This window comes from Taudactylus pleione, unplaced genomic scaffold, assembly GCF_031769625.1.
Source record: "Taudactylus pleione unplaced genomic scaffold, aTauple2 ptg000079l, whole genome shotgun sequence".
Classification (NCBI taxonomy): Eukaryota; Metazoa; Chordata; class Amphibia; order Anura; family Myobatrachidae; genus Taudactylus; species Taudactylus pleione.
The window spans coordinates 1,085,243-1,102,500 of NW_028284481.1; the positions used below are offsets into that span (position 1 = coordinate 1,085,243).

At 47.5% G+C, this 17,258-nt stretch overlaps 1 protein-coding gene across 1 annotated transcript in view; it reads left to right on the forward strand.

Moving 5' to 3' along the window:
• Positions 1 to 17,258, forward strand: part of LOC148532313 (phospholipase B1, membrane-associated-like) — a 239,858-nt gene that overhangs the window by 74,400 nt on the left and 148,200 nt on the right. The window contains exons 23-24 of the mRNA XM_088467993.1: positions 3,032 to 3,112; positions 16,677 to 16,742. Coding sequence (XP_088324119.1) covers positions 3,032 to 3,112; positions 16,677 to 16,742 — 147 coding nt within the window. The remainder of the gene's footprint in view (positions 1 to 3,031; positions 3,113 to 16,676; positions 16,743 to 17,258) is intronic.

A 17,258-nucleotide genomic window follows, 5' to 3' on the forward strand; every position in this document is an offset into this window, starting at 1 on the left:
GACATACAATACAGAACATAGCAGAACATTCACATTGTTTATAAACATTGGTGCATCAGCAGTCATAATGCCCAAATAAGCAGTAGGGAGGCAGAACCCATCGTAGGCAGTGGGGAGGATATGGTGGTAGAACCGAGGAAATGAAAAGCATATGAGGGAGGAGGGCCCTGCTTATAAGAACTTACAGTCTAAAGGGGGGGGGGATGAGGCAGACAGGAGTGACACATAGTAGAGAGACAGTGAGCAAGAAGCGTGGGGTAGTGGGCTATAATGTGAGCTGGAAAGCTTTGATGAAGTAGTGGGTATTCAGCGCCTGTTTGAAATTTTGTAGAGAGATGGAGAGTCTTATAGGGAGAGAGTTCCAGAGTAGGGAGCAGCATGGGTAAAATATTGGAGGCGAGAGTGGAAAGAAATGATCAGTTGGGAGGAGAGGTAGCATTCATGGGTGGAGCGAAGTGATAAGATTTCAGAACCAGGACCATAAAGTGCAACTATAGCAGTCACTTTTCTCGTACAGTAATACCTGCTTACCGATACTTGGATACCCCCAGGGCTTCAGCAACGGTAGTGAAAGCAGATAACTAGCAAAATGCATAGATCAACCTGCTAAACATCAGACACAATAAGATGGTTAAATAGATGTGAAATACCAAACAGTAAAATGAGGCAATAGCATGGCCAGAGATAATAGCAATAGATCAGGGCAACAAGCAAAGAAGGCAAGATCCAAAGGCAGTGACCACATCCAGGAGCATGCCATCAGCCGCCGGATCGTCACATCTGCTGTGCAGAACAGCAGATGTGCCGAAATCGCTGATGATCCACGGGAGCACAGTTACACATTAGACAATATGCCCAATATATCGTTCCGATCCACTTCACAATGATATATCGGACCATATTTATATTCTCTAATGTATACACAGCTTAAGAGTTGCAGGATATTTTATGCATAGCGTGGCTAGGTCCGTAATAAAAGTTTCAAGTCTCCTGCTGGTTACATTGTGCAGATAGAGTGAGTTAGATACACACAATGCTCACTCATCCAAGAAAACCACCATTGCCATTGATATCCTCAATTCAACTTTCCTCTAGGAAAGTTTAGAAAGACTGAGGCCACCATTAAGTTCAAGTTGTAAAGATCCATTCGGACAATGCCACTGCAGTAGCATATGGTACCTGAACCATCAGGGAGCACCATGATTTATACCGACCAAATTCATATGGTGGGCCAAAAGAAATGTTCAATATTCATCAGCAGCAGCTGGGAGGCTGACTACTTCAGCACCCTGGAAAGTGTACTCTCCATCTACAGGTCTTCCAGAAACTGCTGGGCTGGTGGGGTCAGTTGGACATAAATATGATGGCATCCTGCCTAAACCACAAAGTGAAAGATTGCGGGCTCATGACCAGGGACCCCGGGGCGATGCTTGTAGATGCCATGCCAGTTTCCTAGACATTTCCTCTGGTTTGTCTGTTTCCACTTGTAGCCATTGCTACCAATGATGTTAAAAAGATAGGGAGTCTGAGTTTTACTGGTGGTTCCAGACTGACCCAGGAGATCTTGGTATTCAGAACTTCTGGGTACTGTAGAGGCTCCTCCATGGAACTTCTCCATGTGACTTTAGCTCTTCAAGTGTCATGACCAGGCTTTCACGGCGTGGAGGTTGCAGTCCTTGCCGGTGGGGGTGCTGTGGCACGGTCCTTCCAGTGAGGGAGCTGGCGCGTGAAGACTGACGTTGTGTGTTTGGGGGTCCGCCAGCATTGGGCCATCCTGGCAAGGGTAAGTCTAGTGCCGTCTCATCATCACAGGTACATGGGAGCGGCCATCTTGCCTCAGGTCATGTGACATAGTGAGCCTATCCTGATGCGTCAGGTGATCTCTCCAGCCACTCACGCTCTGCTGCTGGGTTCTTAAGGGGGTTTAGAGCTCCATGTAGTGGCCAGTGCAACATGTTTCAGCATCAGCTATGAGAGAGTTCTCTGCGCTCCTGAACCAGACCTTATCTCCGGTGTTGCCTCAGTTCCTTGCCGGTCCCTGGCTCCCTGCAAACCTGCACCATTCTACCCAGGCACTATCGTTGGGTCTGGAAGACCTATATTTCCTGATGTTAGTAGCGGGAGTTCCTCGTGTCATCCCTTCAGCTATTTTTTAGATACTTCTATTTTTTTGGCTGGAAGAACTTAATGTAGGATTACGCCTCGATTCCTTGTAGGTACAGGTCTTGGCATTGTCGGGTTTCTACCAGAGAAAACTATCTTTGATCCCAGTGGTCCAGATGTTCCTTCAGGGAGCCCTGCATTTGAACATCTTTACAGTGGTTCCTTGGGACTGGAATCATGTTGAAGGCTTTGCAACACCGGCCCTGTGAGCTCCTGGATTAGAAGGAATTAAAAATACTCACCTGGAAGAGTGTTTCCTCTTGCCATTTCCACAGCAATGAAGGTCTAGGACATAAGAGATCTCTCCAGCCAATCACATTTCTAGGTGTTGCATGAGGAGAGGTCTGTACTCCGGACTAAACCATCATTCCTGCCCAAAGAGGTTTCTGGATGATGGATCCCACATGAATCAGGAGGTCCATGCTATATGCCAACACTGTCTTATAGGTTGTACAAATGCTTAAAACTTATGTCCACAAGACTTGCCAGGCTTACATTGGGGCAGGCAAAATGTGAAGGGCCATTCTATTAGATCAGTGGGCGCTTCATGGGTGGTGAGGCACGGAGAACCTCTGCAGAGTGGGCACCAGTTCGCTGATGCTAATGTCTAAAGATTTGAGGGGGAGGGGGTATGTGCAGCCCCGCCCCGTGTGTATATATGTTTGTGCATAATGTTATGTTTTTTATATATGGAAAAAAAACCTCTGGAAATCCTGCATTTGTCACTGTATGTTATTCTGCAAAATTAAATCCAATTAATTATTTCTGTGCACCTGATTAAGTAGGTTTATGCTTTACTTTGATGCTCAATAAAACATGGGAAAAACTTAGTACAACTGCTAAATATGAATTTTATTTTTCCAACTAGAAAATTAATTTTACAGAAGACTGGAAACTGCTGACGATATTTATAGGAGGCAACGACCTGTGCGGCATCTGCAAGAACCCGGTAAGTGACAGAACTTGGATGTATGACACACCCTACTGAGGTGGAGCTGAAATCTTCGTAAAGTGCAACTTTGGGGCTTACTGTGGGCAGTAATTGAATAGCTCCTGGCTTTTATCCCAGAAGCGAAAAGACCACAGCTAAATAAATTACCCTCTAAAACTACTGTATTCAAGCTAGTGCATTTAGCTAGGGGTTTAGCAGTTTATAATATTAGAAACTGATAATTTAAATAATTGGTTCACATATACCATAAAACAGTTGATAAATAACATGATGTCTGAATTAGGCACAAGTTTCCTTTATTGTGCTCTAGTGACTTTGGCCCTCATTCAGAGCCGTTCGCTAGCGGCCGTACGCTCGTTCCGAGCGATGTTCGCACATCTGCGCATGCGTACGGTTTTTAGTACGCATGCGCGAACCAGTCAGTGCGGCCGAAAATCGTTTGTACGCTATATAGCGAGTGCCTGCTATTTTGAGTGACAGAATGAGGCATATGTGGGTGGTAACAGGGGAAGGTGCTTGAAAACGGGGGAGTGGAATTCGAACGCAGGCGTGCTTAAAGGTCAAAACGGGCGTTTTAAGGGAGTGCATAATTAATACAGCAGCGTCATTGACCACGTCACTTGGTTTTTTTTAACTCAGAACTGCTCGCAAAATAGCGGTTGAAAAAACCAACCACAAGAATAGCGAGCAGTTCATACGCTGTACGATGTACTCGATTAATCTAATAAATAGCGGACATGACGTATGGTGCGAGCGGCCAGGGGGCGTTTTTATCAAATAAATGAGCGTATGTTTTGCTCGCTCGTTCAGACTTAGAGGTGTGAACAGACTGCAATGTGCGAACGGATCATTTGAATAGCCACCCCTTGTTTTTGAACGAACGTCCGCAAATAGCGAACGGCTCTGAATGAGGGCCTTTGTCTAGTTCTGTAATAGTTTATAGGACAGCTGCTACAGGTAAAAATAAAATTGTTACAGTAAAGGAGACTTTTTTTTAAAACATCACTATTTGGCTATGGCACAAGTCCACTCAAGTGGGACCTTCACGACATAAGTCACATTTACCATTGCCCAGAAATCGCCCCCATACCATTATAATTGCTGGGATATCAAGTATTGCTGTGGCCACTGGGATGTGCTTTGGACCTGATTCAGACCTGCTCGCTAGCAAGTGGCCGCTCGTTGCAGACAATGTTTGCTAATGTGCGCATGCGTGTAGTTCACAGTGCACAAACTAGTACTAGTGATCGGATTTTGCTTGCTCGCCTTGCAAAGACAGCCCAGTGGAATAAGTGGAGAGGCCGTTTGTATGTGTTAACAGGTGCAGGGCAGTAGTAACGGGGGAGTGGAGTTGCGGACGCAGGCGTGCCAGAGTGTTTGCACGTCGTTTTCTGGTACGTGCATAATTAACAGGCAGCGTCATAGTACATGTCACCTGGTTGAATAATAAACTGAAGTGCACGCAGTGCTTGCGGTAGGGTACAGTCAACCGCAAGCGCTGCAGTCAGATCCGATGGAAACCGATGTACCGATGGCTGTATATACTTCCTGGACATGACGTACACAAGTGGGCGGCTAAAAAGACAACCTGGTGGCCGTCTGTAAGCACAAAGTGATCGCTCGCCCAGACATAGTGGGTGTGCTTATACCTTGCCGAGCGAGCGGGTCTGAATCAGGCCCTTTTGTGTGCTAAAAAAGTGGCAGTCACTGGGATAACGCTCTCTGGCCCTCATTCAGAGCCGCTCGCTAGCGGCCGTACGCTCGTTCCGAGCGATGTTCGTACATCTGCGCATGCGTAAAGGTTTTTAGTACGCATGCACGAACCAGTCAGTGCGGCCGAAAATCGTTTGTACGCTATATAGCGAGTGCCTGCTATTTTGAGTGACAGAATGAGGCGTATGTGGGTGGTAACAGGGGAAGGTGTTTGAAAACGGGGGAGTGGAATTCGAACGCAGGCGTGCTTAAAGGTCAAAACGGGCGTTTTAAGGGAGTGCATAATTAATACAGCAGCGTCATTGACCACGTCACTTGTTTTCTACTTCAGGGTCCATAGGGGGTCCACAGGGTTGACCTTGGGGTATAGGTTGGGAACCAAATCCGGGCACCACGCAGTTAAAGCTTTTAGCTCCCAGGATGCACTGGGTCCACTCTCCCTATAACCCCACCCCCAAGCCAGAGGCACCTCAGTTTAAGTTGGTGCCCGGCCGGAGTCGGGTCACCGTTAGCGCAGGGGGAGCTGATTAGCAGCCCCTAAGCTTATTTTTTTAGGTACAAAGTTTTTTCATGGACTTTGGACTCTTCAGAGCGGCAGCGTCGGACTGTCCATAGGACGTCTAAGCTGCCGCTCCGTCACCCCGCTGGCGCTGAGACGCCAGTACAGATCTGGGGATCTCAGCGGGACCCCAGAGTCTGTACTAGCCGGACTCTGCGGGCGCCCAGGACTGCTGCCGGATCCACGGGGAGCAGGTAAGGTCGCGGATCACCGCTTGCGGTGATCCGCGCATTTCAAAATGCAGTCCTGTGCCTCCGGTCTCAGGGGACAGACCGGAGGCGCCGGCAGTGGCGGCGGGCCCCCCATACCCCGTGTGTCCACTAGACCACCAGGGACTTAACGATCGGTGCAGGGAGCCGGCGTCCCGGGGGTTAATAGCCGGCCAGGGGAGGCAGCCTTCCCTGTTACAGCGGCTCCTCCCCTCAGCTCAGCGCGCCTTTCAGTATCCATAGTCTGGCGTCGCTGAGCTGCTTCCTCCGCGGGCCACGCTTCCTCTGAGGTCTCCAGCGGCCATTTTATCTCTGTGGTGCAGCAGAAATCTCTCAGGATGGCAGTGAGTCCAGTCCCCCTGCGTACCTCACCATCAGGTCAGTGTACACAGCGCTGTAGCCTTCCCAGACACTGAATCTGGGCAGTTGAATGCAGTGTAATAGTGCAGTATATTATATGACATGTTTATGTATATATGTATATATCTGCATTGTATGTGACTTATGCTAGTGCTGACTGTACTTTATTCTCTCACCTGTCAGTGTATATCTATCCCTTTTCTTTATCTGCCCTAATACAGCTGTACTTAGGGTGGTTCTGAGACCTCACATTTATATACTTGTTAATATTTGTGTGGTTTGTCACATACTGTTGCGTGCTGCACGTTGCCATATTTTAGATGGAACTGTGTGTTGCATACGCTGAAAATGGGTCCCTGCAGCTAATTTTTGGCATCAGTCAGGACCAGTATAGTGCTGCTTAATATTTCCGCCAAGATTGGTCAGATATGTCTGACCAGGAGATAGAGCGTTATACTGCACCCATTTTTACTATCCTGCAAGTCATGTGCTGCAGGTGTTACTGCGGAGGATTTGACTCATAAAGGGTTCTGTATGTGGCGTCATCTGGTGCCGGCCTCTTTCACGACCCCCTTGGGCGGTTTGTTTTCTCGGGATCCTCTCAATTGCGGATCGCCGGGCGGGCCCCATTGTTGTACCTCACTTGGGGTTACTTCACCATACTGCCCTTTTCATCTCAGGGTATCTCGCAGCTTCTTGCACTCTTCCCCTGTGACACAGACTACCGCTCCCTGCAGGGGTTTTTCGCAGTATATGAATTCCCCCTGGTGCCACAATAGTCTGTCATTCCCCTTGCAGGGATTACCACAACAGCCACCCTGGGTGGATGTCGTTTTCTACGAAACGCTAATTGGCGTGGTTGACGCCCTGTGGTTACTTCCCAGTTGGCTCTGCCGTGAACTGGGTACTGTTCGGGGCTCTTTCCCTCTTACACGGGGGGAAGCCTATTTCAGGTATTATTATCCCTGCTTTAGGGCTGGTAGCCGGTCCATTCTGGTTAGAGTGAATGTTGACCTGCACCTGTATCATACACCCTCAGTATTGCGTGCCTTCGGGTTACCTGTTGCTGACTAGCGGGTGGATCGCATAGCGGGACTCTGGCTGTTGCCAGATAGGAGGTGTTACAACAGTGTTTGGCCTCCTGTCCCAAATTCCCTGAGGGTCATCACGAGCCCCTCCTGGGGGGGATGGGCGTGTTACTCGTCTGATTACAGACGTTACTACGCCTCCCATTCCTGCGTGGTCGGATTCTTCGGATCCGTAGGTGGTAACTCTGCCTGAAATCAGTATACTTGCTTTCAGGAGTTGTTACCCATCCTACCATGGCTATAGCATGGTTGGTTAATACTATTGCATATTGGGTTGATGCATTTGTAACGTTTTTTCCCCTCCAACACGTCGGGGGTTCAAATGTATTTGGTCGCTCATGTAATATATGCAGTTGTCATAGGTGGACATGCCTATATTGGATACCAGTCTCCTAACTTTCAGAGTTCCGGCTGCGACTGTATCCTCCGTAATACCCTATGGCTGCGCTCTGGGAATGCAGAGGTGCAGATACCATCTTTAGGGTTGATATTGTTTGGTCCTGACCTTGACAAGATTGTAGTAACATTGGCAGTATTACTAACGACAAGTTTACCGCTTTCAGCTATGCACACTACAAGGCCTCAGACTAAGTCTGTTAAGTCTTTTTTGTCCTCTGGGTCAGCCTAAAGGTCTGTTTCTTCGTAGACTGTCGGCATCTACAAGGGCCGACATATCCAGTACCGAGCAGGCCTGGACTGCCAGCCGATCCTGCTTCTGAACCTACGGATATCTCTTCAGTCTGACAGGACAGGCCTACAACTGGGAGATACCGATTTTCTCAGTTCGCCCGGTATTAGTGTCAAGTTGCCGCGGCTACGTGGGTAGGAGGGTAGGCCCTCTTTACAAGGGCCTTACAGATCCAGAAAGCTATGCAGTTGTTGCGGTAAGCGGAGCTAATTGGGCCATCCCCACTATCTCAGTGAGGGACTGGTTGTTCTGTTTTCTTTCTGGTGCGGTGGCTGAATGGTCCTCTTTGGCCTGTTCTCTGTCTCAATTCCCTGAACCAGTTCCTAAAGCTACCTGGGCTCAGGAGGAAATCCCTATGCTCCATCATACGATGTTTGGAACCTGGGGACTTTAGGGTATCACTGGATATACAGGACGCGTGCCTACGGGTACTTACAGAGACCTTTCCTCAGCATGGGCTGAGGTTTGCTGTATCACAGCAACACTTACAATTTTTCGGGCTCTGCCTGTTGGGACTGTCCTCAGCCCCACAGGGGTCTACCAGCGTTTTGGATTTTCTGACAGTTCTTCTGTTCAGTATATCCCAATGCTCCTGTACCTGGACGGCCTCCTGCTCTTAGCGGGATCACCGGGGTACTTTACGGCCAGGTCAGGATGACTGTGGCTTCTTCAGGGTGCAGACGTTTAATCAACGGGGAAAAAGTCCTCCCTGCATCCCTCTCTGGGTATTCTTCATCTAGGATCCCTGCTGGATTCTCAGAATCTGAGAATTCTTCTGGCGTAAGACGGAATCTCCTCTCTTCCATTAGGAGTACATGGTTGTCTGCGCAGTCAACAGATGTCTTTACACTCTGGGATGCATGGTGGAATGGGCTCAGTTCCATTCCAGGCCTTTCCATAATTGGCTCATCTCCAGATGGAATTAGTTTTTTCTGTCGGATAACTGTTCAAACGATGATGCTCTCTCCGGAGGCAAGTCGGTCCCTGTCCGGGTGGCTATGGCCATCTCGTCCAGGGTTTTCTTTGCTAGGGACAGTGTCTGGACCGAATCCTTTTCAGTGCAGTTGGACGTCTGTCGATTCCACCCTGTCAATTAACTTACTCTGGCATAACTCTTGTTTCCCGGTGAACCTGAAAAGGTTCAGTCCGACAGGGTCAGGACAGTGGCTTCCTTTTTAGCAACACTGTTCGTTGGGTGGCAATGACAGGTATGTCACATATTCGGACATAGTCCGAGGGTCTCCTCCCGACCATCTCGGCAGCGTTCATTTCAGGAGCTCTCCATTGGGAAGCGGGAGTCCTCAGCCGTCACGACGTGCATCCCGGGGACTAGTCTCTTCCCCAAGAGAGGTTTCATCTCCTGGTGAGCAGGGGGGGCCCCCCTGAGGTGACCCTCATGGCCTTCTGACTTTATCACACTATGGTGTTACAGTTCAGCTCTGGGGATTCTGAAGCAAACTTCAGCGACTCTTTGTCGGTGAAGTGGTCCTTCCACTTTGTGTACCTGTGTTCTCCGGTCTCCCTTCTTCCTCGAGGTCTTTGGAAGTGTTTTCAATCGAGACGGAGATGCTTTCCTGCTGGTGGCTCCTGATTGCCCCAGATGTCAGGGGTACTTGGATCTTCGGAGTCTCTACATCGATACTCCATCCCTGATGCTTCACTGCCCGGACCTGTTGTCTCAGGGTCCTTGGTTTTGCCTTGGACCTGGGTCGTTTGTCTTTGACTGTGTCCTTACAGTGGTCTTACGGCTTCCCTGGCTTTGTCATCGTTGGAATGATTAGAGCACATGGATCAGCTTTTGCTGGGACCTACCACAAACTGTGGCAGCCATAAATCTTATGGTATTGTACCTGTCGATACAATCCTCCGGTGTCCAGGATTTCCAGATATTCTGGCATTCCTTCCGGCTGGCTTGGGTTTCACACTTGGCCTGGTCTTCCTGACAGTGCGGATCTGTACACTGTCAGTATAGTTAAGATATGGAATTGCTTCACTCTGGTATCCAGTTCATCCTTTGGAGTGTTTTCTTGATTATGCCTCCATTTGTCCTCCCTAGGGACTCCTTGGGAGTAAGTAGTGGTTCTTCGTTACCTCCCGGGACAGTCAATGGAACCGCTGATTGTGATAGCCATTACATGGTCTATTGCTTAGGCTCTCTCTTTCTCTCAGGGTGTTTATATCAACCAGGAGAGTGTCTGAATTGGGAGCGTTCTCATGTGGCTCCCTCTTCTGGAGGGCATCATGTCAGGGTGGGAGTTGCTCTCGCCCTGTGTTTCTTCTTAGTGGTTTTCAGGTTCCATATTATTCTGGAACTTATGGTACGGCCATTCTGTCCCCAGTCCTCTCGGCTGGTGTGGCCTCATTGACTGTGGTCTGGCCTCTTTGGATTTATGTGATCCGTTCAGGTTCCTTACGGAAATCGGACTCCTTATTGGTGGTCTGAGATTTCTGGTTTTCACAGGAAAGGATGGCCGGCCTATAACCAAATGTTGACTTGGATGGCCTCGTAGGTCTTCCTCAGGGGCCTACCCATGGGTAGGCCTTCCTGTTGTTGATGCTTGTTTTTTCTCGGGCCATGTGACCCTCGTGTGCGGCTCGCTGTGGCGCCTCGGCTGTTTTGCCTTACTAGGTGGCCACGTGGTCTTCTGTCCACACCTTTTTAAGGTTCTAGGCATTGGTTTCCTTTGCCTCTCAGGATGCTTCCTTTTTGGCGACAGATTCTCCTCTCAGCACAGGAGCGTCCCCACCCTTGGTTGAACTGCTTTGGGACATCCCCAAGGTCAACCCTGTGGACCCCCTATGGACCCTGAAGTAGAAAACAAGAGATATGGTAAGAACTTACCTTTGTTATCTCTGTTTCTACGAAGTCCATAGGGTCCACAGGGCGCCCGCCCTGACGCACCTGGCTTCATATGGGCTGTGTGGCTGGTCACCGGTTTTCCGTCTCCCATTTCGGTGAGTATGGTTATTGAGTGTTCCAGTTTTCTCTCTCTTTTTCTCTCCTCCTCCGGCCTTTGGCTACTTACAAACTGAGGTGCCTCTGGCTTGGGGGTGGGGTTATAGGGAGAGTGGACCCAGTGCATCCTGGGAGCTAAAAGCTTTAACTGCGTGGTGCCCGGATTTGGTTCCCAACCTATACCCCAAGGTCAACCCTGTGGACCCTATGGACTTCGTAGAAACAGAGATAACAAAGGTAAGTTCTTACCATATCTCTTGTTTTTTTTTAACTCAGAACTGCTCGCAAAATAGCGGTTGAAAAAACCAACCACAAGAATAGCGAGCAGTTCATACGCTGTACGATGTACTCGATTAATCTAATAAATAGCGGACATGACGTATGGTGCGAGCGGCCAGGGGGCGTTTTTATCAAATAAATGAGCGTATGTTTTGCTCGCTCGTTCAGACTTAGAGGTGTGAACAGACTGCAATGTGCGAACGGATCATTTGAATAGCCACCCCTTGTTTTTGAACGAACGTCCGCAAATAGCGAACGGCTCTGAATGAGGGCCTTTGTCTAGTTCTGTAATAGTTTATAGGACAGCTGCTACAGGTAAAAATAAAATTGTTACAGTAAAGGAGACTTTTTTTTAAAACATCACTATTTGGCTATGGCACAAGTCCACTCAAGTGGGACCTTCACGACATAAGTCACATTTACCATTGCCCAGAAATCGCCCCCATACCATTATAATTGCTGGGATATCAAGTATTGCTGTGGCCACTGGGATGTGCTTTGGACCTGATTCAGACCTGCTCGCTAGCAAGTGGCCGCTCGTTGCAGACAATGTTTGCTAATGTGCGCATGCGTGTAGTTCACAGTGCACAAACTAGTACTAGTGATCGGATTTTGCTTGCTCGCCTTGCAAAGACAGCCCAGTGGAATAAGTGGAGAGGCCGTTTGTATGTGTTAACAGGTGCAGGGCAGTAGTAACGGGGGAGTGGAGTTGCGGACGCAGGCGTGCCAGAGTGTTTGCACGTCGTTTTCTGGTACGTGCATAATTAACAGGCAGCGTCATAGTACATGTCACCTGGTTGAATAATAAACTGAAGTGCACGCAGTGCTTGCGGTAGGGTACAGTCAACCGCAAGCGCTGCAGTCAGATCCGATGGAAACCGATGTACCGATGGCTGTATATACTTCCTGGACATGACGTACACAAGTGGGCGGCTAAAAAGACAACCTGGTGGCCGTCTGTAAGCACAAAGTGATCGCTCGCCCAGACATAGTGGGTGTGTTTATACCTTGCCGAGCGAGCGGGTCTGAATCAGGCCCTTTTGTGTGCTAAAAAAGTGGCAGTCACTGGGATAACGCTCTCTGGCCCTCATTCAGAGCCGCTCGCTAGCGACCGTACGCTCGTTCCGAGTGATGTTCGTACATCTGCGCATGCGTACGGTTTTTAGTACGCATGCGCGAACCAGTCAGTGCGGCCGAAAATCGTTTGTACGCTATATAGCGAGTGCCTGCTGTTTTGAGTGACAGAATGAGGCGTATGTGGGTGGTAACAGGGGAAGGTGTTTGAAAACGGGGGAGTGGAATTCGAACGCAGGCGTGCTTAAAGGTCAAAACGGGCGTTTTAAGGGAGTGCATAATTAATACAGCAGCGTCATTGACCACGTCACTTGTTTTTTTTTAACTCAGAACTGCTTGCAAAATAGCGGTTGAAAAAACCAACCACAAGAATAGCGAGCAGTTCATACGCTGTACGATGTACTCGATTAATCTAATAAATAGCGGACATGACGTATGGTGCGAGCGGCCAGGGGGCGTTTTTATCAAATAAACGAGCGTATGTTTTGCTCGCTCGTTCAGACTTAGAGGTGTGAACAGACTGCAATTTGCGAACGGATCATTTGAATAGCCACCCCTTGTTTTTGAACGAACGACCGCAAATAGCGAACGGCTCTGAATCAGGCCCTCTGTATTATATGGTCATCAATGGAAGTCTGTGAGTATAAATAGACCCTGGCATGTAAAGCACACGGGCCCACCTTTGGGGCTAGCATCTGGCTCCTGGCATAGACTCCTCCCCTTACTATTACTGACTTCTCCCATTTTTTAGTCTATGCTATTACAAATATAATTAATATTAGAACAACATACAAGTGTATATCATTCTCTGTATTCCTACAGGGGATTCAAACATTGATTTTAAAGTTTATTTAAATGCTCCCATTCTATACACAATGAAATATATATCACTGATCATACACAGATGTGTATGAGACACAGTATTGCAGAGCCTACACTTTCAACAAACACATTAGTTACTAAATAACAATTCATATATCCAACTATTGTTACCAATATCCCAAGTGTTTCTAGTGCTCCTATTTCACATTTAAGCATTTACACATTACTCAGCACACACAGGTGCTACTGTTACACGATATATGGTGATGTAGAGCACATATTCTCAACAATACACTAGCTACCATTTAACAATTTACATATCCAGCACTGTCATATAGATGTTATTATTCATTAGCGCTCGTATCTGATATGTCATGTCCCTTATAACACATTGACCCTTATAACACCTTCTGCCACAGTAATACCCCTTACAACACATTATGCCGCACAGTAATGCCCCTTATAACACATTATGCCACAGTAATGTCCATTATAACACATTATGCAACACAGTAATGCCCCTTACAACACATTCTGCCACAGTAATGCCCCTTACAACACATTATGCCACACAGTAATGTCCCTTATAACACATTATGCCACAGTAATGTCCCTTACAACACATTATGCAACACAGTAATGCCCCTTAACAACACATTCTGCCACAGTAATGCCCCTTATTCATTAAGCCATAGTAATGCCCCTTATATATTATGCACCAATAATATCCCTTATACATTTATACCACAGTAATGCCCCTTATACATTTATGCCACAGTAATGCCCCATATACTTTATTCCACAGTAATGCCCATATACATTATGCCACAGTAATGCCCCTTACACATTATGCCACAGTAAGGCTCCTTAAACATTATGCCACAGTAAGGCCTCTTTTATATCAAGCCACAATAATGCCCCTTACACATTTATGCCACAGTATTGCCCCATATGCATTATGCCACAGTAATGCCACATATACATTACTCCACAGTAATGCCCCTTACACATTATGCCACAGTAAGGCCCCTTACACATTATGCCACAGTAAGGCTCCTTACACATTATGCCACAGTAAGGCCTCTTTTACATGAAGCCACAGTAAGGCCCCATCTCCCTTCTCTTACCTGCCAGGGCCGTGCGGTGGACGAGCTCGGGGTGTAGCAGAACGGGGCTGCCACATGCTCGGGAACTGTCAGTACTGCCGTCATTGTAATGTGACGCCGCCCGTGAACCAATTGGTGCTCACGGACTGGCAGCCTCTGCTGATTGGCTGCCGGTCCGCGACCATTGATTAGTTTTTCGACCGGCACCACATTAGACTGACGGTGTCTCTGTGCCTCTCAAGGTCGGGAGGTGGCTCCAAACCCACAAGAGCAGCAAACTAACCTCCTGGTAGCCCCTCCAATGGAGTCCCCTTAACCCCCCCTCCCCCCAGTTGCGGCCCTGTTGTAATGGAGTCCGAGAACAGGCAAACTCACATGTTTTTAGACTAAATAAACGCTCACGATTTAAACTCTCATCCAGATGTTTTCCCATTTTGAACATAAAACTCGACCAATGTGAGAGGTTACTGATGAACTCTCACATTTTCTAAACTCTCACCCGATTGCATTTGGCCCTTGGTATTTGGTAGGTTCTGTTAGGTAAAGCTGGAACTTCATTGGTGTACAGGGAAGACAAGGGAAGGCATTTTTCCAAATGACCAAGCCCTAGCTCTAGATAGCGTTTTCACTGTAGGAATATTTTAGGGCAGTGGGTGCTGAACACAGAGGAGGACACATCTATGCACACCAAATCAGAGCCGTAACTACACATTTTGGGCTACTCATAAGTGTAGCAGGGAGAGTGCGTGCTGAAGGCCCCCGCCAAAAAAAAACAGATGTGGTCTTGCTGAGAAGGGACGTGACCACACAATAATACCCCCAGTTCAAATGACTACATACAGCAGTGCCCCTTTGTCACATTACACCGCACAGTAGTATCCCACGAAGTAACATTATGCCACTCCCCCTTCCCCGATGTAGAACACACACATGGGTAAAAGGGGCAGAGGGACAGATGGTACATATGGGGAAGGGGCAGAGTCACATACAGGAAGGGGGCAGATAGTCTCCACCAATGTTGCTAACGGTGATTTACATCTATGACAGGAAACCTTTAACAACTATCAGTGCAGCGTCATTGAATGAATGGGAGGCAGGACTCTATGGACCAATCAAGGATGGGAGTGGGGCCTAGCAGCACAACTGGGGGGGGCAAAACAATTGACCATTGGTGGCAAACCATCGAGACCCTGTTATTTTTATTTTTTATTGCTGTGGGAAGCAGCGATTAGAAATTATAATTATCAGGTCCTGGTCCAAAATCTGATGATTAGTAAATGGGCCCCTTAGTCTGATCTGACTGCTAGATCTAGTGATGCTTTATTATATCTGTAAGGTTCACTCAAACCAAGATCTCCTATCTCTCAGTATACAGGTATATGCGGTACATCCCCCCCTGACTTCGGGTACATACCACGGTTCATTACTGTGGCATGTACCAAGAATATCACAAAAGACAGCTCTCCCAAAAAGAGCTGACCTTTGCGATGGCCCCAGACGGAGTGACTTCCGGGTTTAACACCCAGAATTCACTCTGCGCAGTAAGCAGTGGGCCGCGGGTGGAGATGGGAGGGATCCGATCGGATCCCTCCAAGCCTGGAGCGTCCGATAAGATGCCCATAAGCTTCTATCAGCTTCCAAAGGTGGCGTTACGAATTGGGATGAAGCACCGGAATGCATCGCAATTTCGGGGGTTTTCCTGCATTTTCGCCGTTAGTACATCCCAGCCAGTGTCTTTTAAAACCACCTTTTTACCATCCATTATGCTAGATTTTATTGTACTATTTTGCTGAAAAATTTACCAATTATTATGCATCTTTGTTTTAATAGTTTAAGCAATAAAACAAAATTTTTTTTTTTTTTAAATAAAAGATTAATACAGTCGATGAGTGCATACTGCGTTTATTTTAACGTTTTCTTTTCAGGCGGTTTACGGTTGCCAGCAGGCATGCTGGAACTTGTTCCAAAGATGCTGGCATGGCGCGGTAGGCTGCCTGGGACTTGTAGTCCACCTATAACAATATTATTAACTATTTTATTACTATTAACCCTGCATCCCTGGTGGTGGTGGATGCGGGGTTAATAGTAATAAAATGATTAATAATATTGTTCATTACAGGTGGACTACAAGTCCCAGGCTGAAAGCCTAGGGCTGGTAGGTCCTCAAAAGGGATGACTCCATTTTATCTCTAAGGACTTCCAGCTTGAGGCCGACCAGTTTAGGGCTGATTAATGTTATTGCTGTGTGTTCCCCCTGTTATGGCATTATCCACATGGCTAGTTCAGCCCAGGCTTGCCGACCTTTTGGATGCCAGGTCGGGGCTGCAGGAGGTGAGGCGGCAGCAACGGTGTACCCCATACATTTATTTTTCATTTTAAAACGTTGTTACCTTTTTAACGCATAGTGATCTGCTGTGCCGTGCTTCTCTCAAACTCGCCTGCCTCAGGCACGTCTATTACTTGGGTGGGTTTCCCATTGTTTTCCGTCGGTTTTTGGTTGGGTGTAAAACCAGCCATTAGTAAATCTGCATATACTGTTCTTCTCTATGTTAAAAAATCAATTGTTGGTCTGATGTTCTAAAGCCGTATTTTTGGTCGTTTTGCCGTCGGATTTTAGTAAATGGTCGATTTGCAAAAACTACAGAAAAAGGACCTAAAAGTCACTTATACTCCCATGTCTTAATGATTTAATTTTCTTTTTCAACAGGTATATCATTCTCCAGAACAGTTTGTTTACCGCATCAAGCAAGCCCTGGACTATCTGCAGCAAGAGGTATATTGTCTGCTACGATTGTAAGAATTAGCCTTAGGCATATGCTTAGTCCAGAAGTACCAGATTCATGGCTGCCCAAAATGCCCATCACATCGAACCCTTGCCTATGGGGCCCTATTATACAGGCTGTACGACCTGTCATATTTACTGGGCACCTGCTTCAAACTTTTTCAGGATGATCCATGAAAGTATCCCCTAGGTTAGAGACAAGAGAAGAACACAAGTACCTGTATATTTTTCATAGATGAGCTCATCTCTCCGTGGGCAGGATGTACTAAGCATCACATCCGCGATGCCGTACATACTGCCAATCATAGGGGACATACCGGCGATAATATCATTTGGTGGCCAGATAACTCACAGCCTACCATACCATCCCACAAGCATATATATTTCAGAATGGGCTCCACTTCCTTATCGGATTGTGGTTCCATCTACCAGACCAAAGAGCTCCCCTTGGGCTTTGCTGGAACAGTAGTGCAAAGTGGCCGCCTGATTCTCTGTTCATACATTTGC